Source organism: Polyodon spathula, chromosome 3 (assembly GCF_017654505.1).
Source record: "Polyodon spathula isolate WHYD16114869_AA chromosome 3, ASM1765450v1, whole genome shotgun sequence".
In the NCBI taxonomy this organism is placed as follows: Eukaryota; Metazoa; Chordata; class Actinopteri; order Acipenseriformes; family Polyodontidae; genus Polyodon; species Polyodon spathula.
Window position 1 is genome coordinate 25007309 of NC_054536.1, and position 9670 is coordinate 25016978.

The following is a 9670-nucleotide window of genomic DNA, read 5'->3' on the forward strand; positions in this document are numbered from 1 at the left end:
AGTCATTTAGCCAGAGTAGAGAGATCTAGTTTACCATCTCATCAGAATGATCACCAATATTACAGAGCCCCAAATACCATGATGGGATCAAACTGCAAGGTCACTATGCACTGGGGTTTGTCTGGTGGTGATCAACAGTGTAGCTCACATCTCTCAGTGCTTGAGTAAATTGTGAAGTGATGGAGGTTTGAGGAGTATGTCACCACCCACCCTTTCCAGCTGAGCAGTCCTAAAGCAGCAGCAACAGGCAAGGTGATTCAAGGTCTCAGTGACTGAATGAAATAAAGCAGTGGTATTCGACCTTCCTCCCCACCCCCTATGAGACTCACTTCATCACTCTGCTCCAAGAACAGGTGTACAAAATTAAAAACAAGGTGGTGTATTTTTGTTTAACAATTTGATATAATAAACTGAAAATCAGATTACAAATGAGTGAATACAAATAATGTTATAGAACCACAGAAACAAGTTACCAATTCAAATGTCCAACCAATCAGTAGGAAGGTTATGTTTGTTTACATTTGACCAGTTCTTGAATTCTCTGCGCACAATGAAGACCATTGTCAGGAGCTAGTTGGCTCCTCTGCTTCCTATTAATCATCAGCAGGCTTGAGAATTCAGTCTCGCACATATTAGTAGTTGGGATCGGCAGCAAAAGAAGCATCCAAAAGTGATTTAGAGGCACTGATGAAAATGGAGTGTTAGCTGTGCCACTATCCAGGTGTTCAATTGGCTTTTCTTGGGCATTGCCCGGGAATTTGGACGTCGCAGAAGTGGCTGGTATGAGCCGCTGGATATGGAGCTGTGTAACTGCACTGTGACACCCCGGCTGGTGTAGTCAAAACTACAGATTTGACCCCCTGAACATGTAAGCTACCTATTATGTATTGAAAGCATACAATACAAAGAGTTCACTATTTTGCTCACTCACTGAGAAACAAAGGCAGCCTGTATCCTAGCAACCAAGCACAGAGTCATGCTGCACAATACGGCAGCTGTAAACATAACAGACATAAACAGTGGATGCTCTCAGGCGTTAGTTGTCCTCACAACATAAACAAACATTGCATAAGCCGTCTTGCCTCCATGTAGTTTTTCGCTATATCGCCCTTGAGACTACATCCCTAGTGGAAATAGCCCAGCAACCTCAAGTTGGGTCACAAGCCATAGGCTGAGAACCACTGAAATTGTTTTTCAGATGAGTTTTATTTGTGACTGACAAAATCTGAATTACTGATCAATTTTGGTCACACACTAAATCAAAGTTGATGGTCGCATAACCAAGTTTTTGATTGCATTTATTTCCTGCAGGGCCCAGAGTTTGCTGGATACCTGTGGGACAGTACTTTTGGAATTGAGCTGAAGGATTCAACTTTGCTAGAAAATCCACATGCTAATGGCAATGGAAAGCCAACCTACCCTAAACCATACCTTGCACAATTTAAGGTTAGTGTATTTATGTAGTAGTAATTGCATTGTTACTATCATTTCAATAAACCACAAAACACTGGGGATTTTAGGTTAGGCATTATTTAAATAACTGTCACCTTTATGATGGATATTTGTAAACTTTGGTAACCTACTGGGTATGGTGAGGAAAAATAAATTAGCAAAACACATATTGTGTGTAACTACCAAAAAATTGTTTGCAGTAAACACCATTGTTCTGACCATCGTTACTGAAACTTGTGCTGCATCATGTATGTTTTTGTATCAGCTTTTATATCCTTTTCACAACTGAAATCCCTCGTTTGTGAACGACCCTTCTCATTCCACATATGATCTGTAATTTTTTTTCAGTCCGCACACCTTATTTTATTGACAGTGTAATACCTAAACTTGTTGACTTTGCTTCTTGGCAGCAGTGTCCTATGTGTTAGGCCAGGAAACTAACCCATGATAGAAATCTCTAAAGTTCTAAATGTCACAGCTCAGTGCTTGTTTACATTTGAATATACAGTAGTCTAGCACACAAAGTACTGTTTAGACTTTTGTTCTTATTTGATGTCAATGTACAAACATGCTACACTAATAATGACCAACATTTGTGCTTCCACAAATGTGAGGCTAGTGGATATCATTTTTTTTGTCTTAAAAGACAAACATTTTTAAAGATTGTTCTATTCTCTTGTGTGTGGACTGGAAAAACATAAAACAAAACCCAGACAATACACATTTACCAGCACTATAGCATGGATTTTAGCCCATTTACATTAAGTGGTATACACTGTTTTAAAGTGTTTGTTTTTTCTCAATGGTGCTTTCGAACAGATTAGAGTGTCTGAAGTAACACTAGTAAATATACACCTGACACTGCCATCTGCTGGGGGAGAAGCCAATGGCAAGAATCACACTGAAAACCACAAGCTGTCACTCTTTACTGAGACTCTCCAGGAGACACTTAAAGGTACTTCATTGTGTTTGTTCTGAGTTGTGTGGTTTTTTTTTTTTTTGGCCTCCTTTAAATCTAAATTAAAATTGTTGGTACAAAGTAGACTGTAGGCACTTCAGGATACAAATTCGCCTCCAGTACACACAATACTGTACTTGTGAAACAGTACTAGGACAACTGAAGATGGATACTGTCTATCCACTAATTAGTAATTTCAAACATTTTATCCTGATTCAGCAATTCTTTGCAAAACATACCATTTGAGTGGTTTTAAGAAAATGTATACCAATCATTTCATTCCGTAGCCTTGTTATATTTTAAAAACAATTAAAAAGTTGGTTTTGTGACTCTTGTGTTTTGTTTACTTTCTCTAATAATACTAACAACTGGCTCTATTTTTGACAAGAGATTGTCACCCTCTTCAAAATATTGCTGTGCCACTGCAAGGATTTATATGGTAATAGTAGGGATATTTGAAGTTGTAGTTTTATAGGGAACCGAGTTATTCACATCTGACGTTATTGTTTTATTCAGCAGAAAAAGACTTGATCATCCTTGGGGACTTTAGTCTGCCTCCGGATGGCAGTGAGTTTGATGTGTTAAGAAAAGAGAAGTTTTCTCCGCTGGTCCCCACAAGCACTTTCACAAACATCAGCACCAAGAACCCCCAGGGATCTAAGTCCCTTGACAACATTTGGATCAGCCGCTCTCTTAAGAAGGCTCACACAGGTGTGTGTGTGTGTGTGTGTGTGTGTGTGTGTGTGTGTGTGTGTGTGTGTGTGTGTGTGTGTGTGTGTGTGTGTGTGTGTGTGTGTGTGTGTGTGTGTGTGTGTGTGTGTGTGTGTGTGTGTGTGTGTGTGTGTGTGTGTGTGTGTGTGTGTGTGTGTGTGTGTGTGTTCATAGTATTGCTATGTTCATGTTTTCTGCATATACAGTGGCTTGCAAAAGTATTCAGACCGCTGACCAATTCTCTCATATTACTGAATTACAAATGGTACATTGAAATTTCGTTTTGTTTGATATTTTATTTTTAAACACTGAAACTCAGAATCAATTATTGTAAGGTGACATTGGTTTTATGTTGGGAAATATTTTTAAGAAAAATAAAAAACTGAAATATCTTGCTTGCATAAGTATTCAACCCCTGTGCTGTGGAAGCTCCCAGTTTGCACCGATGAAAGAAATTGCCCTAACGAGGACACAATTACCTTACCGTTGGCCTCCACCTGTGAACCATTAAAGTTGCAGTCACATTTTCTGGATAAAAACCCCACTGTTGAAGGATCATTGGTAAGGCTGTGAATCTGAAGGAAAATGAAGACCAAAGAGCATTCTACAGAAGTTAGCGATAAAGTAATACAAATGCATAGATTAGGGAAAGGGTACAAAATAATATCCAAGTGTTTGGATATCCCAGTGAGCACAGTTGGATCAATAATCAGGAAGTGGAAGCTGCATCACACCACCCAGGCACTGCCAAGAAAAGGCCGTCCCTCAAAACTCAGCGCTCAAACAAGAAGGAGACTTGTGAGAGAAGCCACAGAGAGACCAACAATCACTTTGAAGGAGCTACAGAGTTCAGTGGCTGGGAGTGGAGTAATGGTGCACCAGTCAACCATATCAAGAGCTCTGCATAACACTGGCCTGTATGGGAGGGTGGCAAGAAAGAAACCGTTACCCAAAAAGTACCATCTGAAAGCACATCTGGAGTTTGCCAGAAACCATGAGAGTAACCCAGCTGCGATGTGGGAAAAGGTTTTGTGGTCAGATGAGACCAAGATAGAGCTTTTTGGCCAAAACTCAAAGCGCTATGTGTGGCGCAAACCTAACACTGCCCATGCCTCAAGACACACCATCCCTACAGTGAAGTATGGTGGTGGCAGCATCATGCTGTGGGGATGCTTCTCATCAGCAGGGACTGGGCATCTTGTTACAGTTGAAGGAAGAATGGGTGGATCAAAATACAGGAAAATACTGCAAGAGAATCTGCTTCAGTCCGCTAAAAAACTGAAGCTTGGGAGGAAATTCAACTTTCAGCAGGACAATGATCCCAAGCACAAGGCCAAAGCAACATTGGAGTGGCTCAAGAACAAAAAGGTGAATGTCCTACAGTGGCCCAGTCAAAGTCTTGATCTCAATCTCACTGAGAATCTGTGGCACTAGTTGAAAATTGCAGTCCACAAGCGTCGTCCAACCAACCTGAACAACCTGGAGCAAACCTGCCAAGAAGAATGGGCCAAAATCACTCCGACACTGTGTGCAAAGCTGGTACATACTTACCCTAAAAGACTTAAAGCTGTTATTGCTGCGAAAGGTGGCTCTACCAAATATTAATGTGTGGGGGTTGAATAGTTATGCAAGCAAGATATTTCAGTGTTTAATTTTTCTTAAAAATATTTCCCAACATAAAACCAATGTCACCTTACAATAATTGATTTTGAGTTTCAGTGTTTTAAAATAAAATATCGAACAGAACGAAATTTCAATGTACCATTTGTAATTCAGTAATATGAGAGAATTGGTCAGGGGTCTGAATACTTTTGCAAGGCACTGTGTGTGTGTGTGTGTGTGTGTGTGTGTGTGTGTGTGTGTGTGTGTGTGTGTGTGTGTGTAGATATATATATATATATATATATATATATATATATATATATATATATATATATATATATATATATATATATATATATATATATATATATATAGTGCCTATAGAAAGTCTACACCCCCTTTCAAAATTTTCACCTTTTGTTGCCTTATAGCCTGGAATTAAAATGCATTAAATATATATATTTTTTTTTTTTGTTTTTTTTCATTTATCTAGACATCCTACCCCACAACTTCCAAATAAAAAAAAATATTCTAGAAATTAATATTTGGTGTAATAACCCTGATTTTCAAGCACAGCTTTCATGCATCTTGGCTTGCTCTCCACCAGTCTTTCACATTGATGTTAGGTGACTTTATGCCACTCCTGGCGCAAAAATTCAAGCAGCTCGGCTTTGTTTGATAGCTTGTGACCATCCATCTTCCTCTTGATCACATTCCAGAGGTTTTCAATGGGGTTCAGGTCTGGAGATTGGGCTGGCCATGACAGGGTCTTGATCTGGTGGTCCTCCATCCACACCATGATTGACCTGGCTGTGTGGCATGGAGCATTCTCCTGCTGGAAAAACCAATCCTCAGAGTTGGGGAACATTGTCAGAGCAGAAGGAAGCAAGTTTTCTTCCAGGACAATTTTTATTATTATAATTGATGTTTTATTTTAAAATTGTCATTTATCAAACCATTACATTACAATGGCATATCTTGCTTTAGGTACAAGTACTACAGTACCTGTAGTGTATTGTCATAACTGGCATGCAGTGGCACTGGAACAGTTTTTAAAGTGTGGATGCTGAAAGCCATTGAATAAAACTGTAACCCCTGTATATGATGGAAGCCATGCAAAGCCAAGGGGGTGCTACTGCACCCCCAGCACCCCCAGTTCCAGCGCGCTTGCACACACTTGCAAATTCCTGGTAAACCAAATAAAAAGCCCTGCGTGAATGATTCAAATGCTGCATAGAGCTTACAGTAATTCCTTTTTGGCTTGAAAACTGCAAAGCTGTTATCTTGAATAGGTTTTCAATACCTGTATGCCTTCTCATTAATATTTTATTATGTTTTGCTGTGCCTCATAGTTCACAACTTTTTTCCATGATGCAACACACATGATATTAATTTGTCAGTACAATAGAATACAAAAACAGTACAGTAAGTATATACAGTGCATATGTGAAATTTAATTTAACCTGAAAAAGAATGTCAGAAGTAACATATGAGGCAGTGTGGTCCAGTGGTTAAAGTCCAGGGCTTGTAACCAGAAGGTCACTGGTTCAAATCCCACCTCTGCCACTGACTGACTCACTGTGTGACCCTGAGCAAGTCAATTTGCCTTCTTGTGCTTCATCCTGTAGATGAGATGTTAAATCAATATCCTATTGTAAGTGACTCTGCATATAATGCACAGTTCACAGCCTGCTTCTGTAAAGTGCTTTGTGATGGTGGCCCACTATGAAGGGCATGATATAAATAATAATAATAACACATTCCCTACCTTTTATTATTATTAACTGTAGAATTTTACCACAGAAATCCCTGGACTAGGAGACCTACACTAAAGCTGTCTTCCTTACAATCGTGTTCGCACTTCAGAAGAAACCCTGTTGTGTCTTGTCTTTCTTTGCCTCTTCCATTTCTCTTGATGCTGTGTGAAGGTTAGGATGACATTGTTCATTCAGTTGCTTGTAGATACAGTGTTATAAAACTACAGTAGTAGCTAATTAGCTCTCAATAACAAAGGAGCATCCTATTTGGCAGAGAATTTCTCCTGGATTCTGCATGTGTTTTATTAAAGGCAGTCATACAGGGGAACTGAATCTCTTTCAGAAGGTAAAAGGTGATAAGCTCAAAGCAATGGTGGCTTCAGTGTTTCTGATGCACTGCTCAGGTCAGGCAAGCCTGCTGTTAAACATGCTCTGAGGGTTGTTTATTTAGACCTAGGCCATTATGAACAAGGACAGTTAACTTGTCTAAATGGGCAATTTTCTTCCAGGACAACCTTGTACTTGGCTTGATTCATGCCAAAGCTGCCCGATTCCAGCCTTGCTGAAGCACCCCCAGATCATCACCAATCCTCCACCACATTTCACAGTGGGTGCGAGACACTGTGGCTTGTAGGCCTCTCCAGGTCTCCATCTAACCATCAGACGACCAGGTGTTGGGCAAAGCTGAAAATTGGACTCATCTGGGGGTGCTTCAGCAAGGCTGGAATCGGGCAGATTTGTCTTTGTGAAGGACGCATGAATCAAGCCAAGTACAAGGTTGTCCTGGAAGAAAACTTGCTTCCTTCTGCTCTGACAATGTTCCCCAACTCTGAGGATTGGTTTTTTCCAGCAGGACAATGCTCCATGCCACACAGCTAGGTCAATCAAGGTGTGGATGGAAGACCACCAGATCAAGACCCTGTCATGGCCAGCCTAATCTCCAGACCTGAACCCCATTGAAAACCTCTGGAATGTGATCAAGAGGAAGATGGATGGTCACAAGCCATCAAACAAAGCCGAGCTGCTTGAATGTTTGCGCCAGGAGTGGCATAAAGTCACCCAACATCAATGTGAAAGACTGGTGGAGAGCATGCCAAGACGCATGAAAGCTGTGCTTGAAAATCAGGGTTATTCCACCAAATATTGATTTCTGAACTCTTCCTAAGTTAAAACATTAGTATTGTGTTGTTTAAAAATGAATCTGAACTTATTTTCTTTGCATTATTCGAGGTCTGACAACACTGCATCTTTTTTGTTATTTTGACCAGTTGTCATTTTCTGCAAATAAATGCTCTAAATGACAATATTTTTATTTGGAATTTGGGAGAAATGTTGTCAGTAGTTTATAGAATAAAACAAAAATGTTCATTTTACCCAAACACATACCTATAAATAGTAAAACCAGAGAAACTGATAATTTTGCAGTGGTCTCTTAATTTTTTCCAGAGCTGCTATATATATATATATATATATACTATATATATATATATATATATATATATATTAGGGTATCTCTCCTGGGGGTGTTGGTTTTGATTCCAGATAAATCCAGAGCGCTTTATATATATATATATATATATATATATATATATATATATATATTATATCTATTTATATATATATTTTTATTATGTATTTTTCTTTTTCATAATTGTATATTATATTGAATATATAAATAATGATATATATATATATTATGCAAGACCCACAACCAAAACTAACAGTGTATATTGCTGATAGTGTATGATTATTGGTAAACTTTGCATTTCTACTGGAAATGCAAGTCTAATTAGCAAAGAATATTCAATGTACCCCTCTTTGAATGGATAATATTTGCAGTCTTTTGCCCTTTTCTTTCTCTGGAATATAGGTCACTGGGTTGTCGTGAGGGAAGGCCTTACCAATCCATGGATCCCAGATAACTGGTCTTGGGGTGGAGTAGCTTCAGACCACTGCCCAGTGTTTGCTGAATTTTACACAGACTCCCACAAGAAGGAGCCAGTTTGCAACGGAAATGGAGTGACTGTCGTCCAACACAGTCAAACGGTGGCAGGATTGTGACTGAGGAATAAAACAAACAAGGATACTGTTCTTTTAGAGTTCTATCAAAAATGAATGTGAAAAGCAGAGGGTTGCCTTTTCTTTTTCTTCTTGAAATCCAATTTGGTTCTTGTGCTTCAAACATGAAATAACAATTATTTTATTGTTTTGTGTATGTGTGTGTGTGTGTGTGTGTGTGTGTGTGTGTGTATATATATATATATATATATATATATATATATATATATATATATATATATATATATATATATATATATAATTTGTGGGTTTTATTTTACGTTATATCCAATTTTTTTTTTTTTTTTTCAAGAAATGAACTCTTGAGACATGAGAAAAACTTGAATCCAAGAAAACAGATACTTCTTTTACTAAGAAGAAAGTTCCGACATGGTCAGGAACGTCCTGGTTAACAATATCGGGACTGGGTCAGAACCTGCTTTCATTGTAAACGGTTGAAGCCAGCTGTCTTGGGGACAGTATTTATATTGATTTGGCTGTACTTCTTCAAGTATGTACAGGCCCGACCAGGCCTCCCAGATTGCAGTGGGATTTGCTCTATTAATTCCATATGAAACTTGTGTAATAAGTAGTGATTCAATACATTTTTTTGCCACTGAACTTCCCTCTAACATAAGGTACTAATTGTATTCTGCCAGAGATTAAATGCTCCTCCTTCATTCCCCAGAGGAACACAAAGTTTAAAAAGGTTGGATGTAATTCTGTTAACTTTGTAGCTTTGTTTTAATAACATTCTGAAAGTGGAATGGTATCTAGACTGATTTAATTGGTGCCTCATCCACTGAATTGAAGTCAAATGAAAACTGTTTTTGGAAATAACTCGTTATTTCTGTTCCTGGCTATGCCATGAGCTGTACATTTTTATTGTATTACATTCTCAGAAAGAACATATCTAACATATCCAGAGCTTTGTAAATATATATTTAATTCTTTGGCTTTAGTAGTATTTTACAGCAGAGTACAACACACAGAAAAATGCAGATACCTTGCAGATAAAGTGCTCTCTTTTTAGTGTCTTGCACATCAAAAAATGTAAAATGTTGAAAACAGGGAATTAGGGAAGGTTTCTATACAGTATAGCTCATGTACAATTTACTGTCAGAATGGCCAA

The 9670-nt window shown here is 38.5% G+C and overlaps 1 protein-coding gene across 2 annotated transcripts in view; it reads left to right on the forward strand.

The window, feature by feature from the left end:
• LOC121312891 (endonuclease/exonuclease/phosphatase family domain-containing protein 1-like) overlaps positions 1-8575 on the forward strand; it is a 50718-nt gene extending 42143 nt beyond the window's left edge. Inside the window, exons 4-7 of one of the 2 annotated variants that reach the window (XM_041244781.1) lie at positions 1312-1446; positions 2272-2407; positions 2927-3121; positions 8351-8575. In XM_041244781.1, coding sequence (XP_041100715.1) covers positions 1312-1446; positions 2272-2407; positions 2927-3121; positions 8351-8541 — 657 coding nt within the window. In that variant the 3' untranslated portion in view covers positions 8542-8575. The remainder of the gene's footprint in view (positions 1-1311; positions 1447-2271; positions 2408-2926; positions 3122-8350) is intronic. The other variant, XM_041244782.1, reaches the window with a different exon arrangement.
• The last annotated feature ends 1095 nt before the right edge of the window (positions 8576-9670 follow it).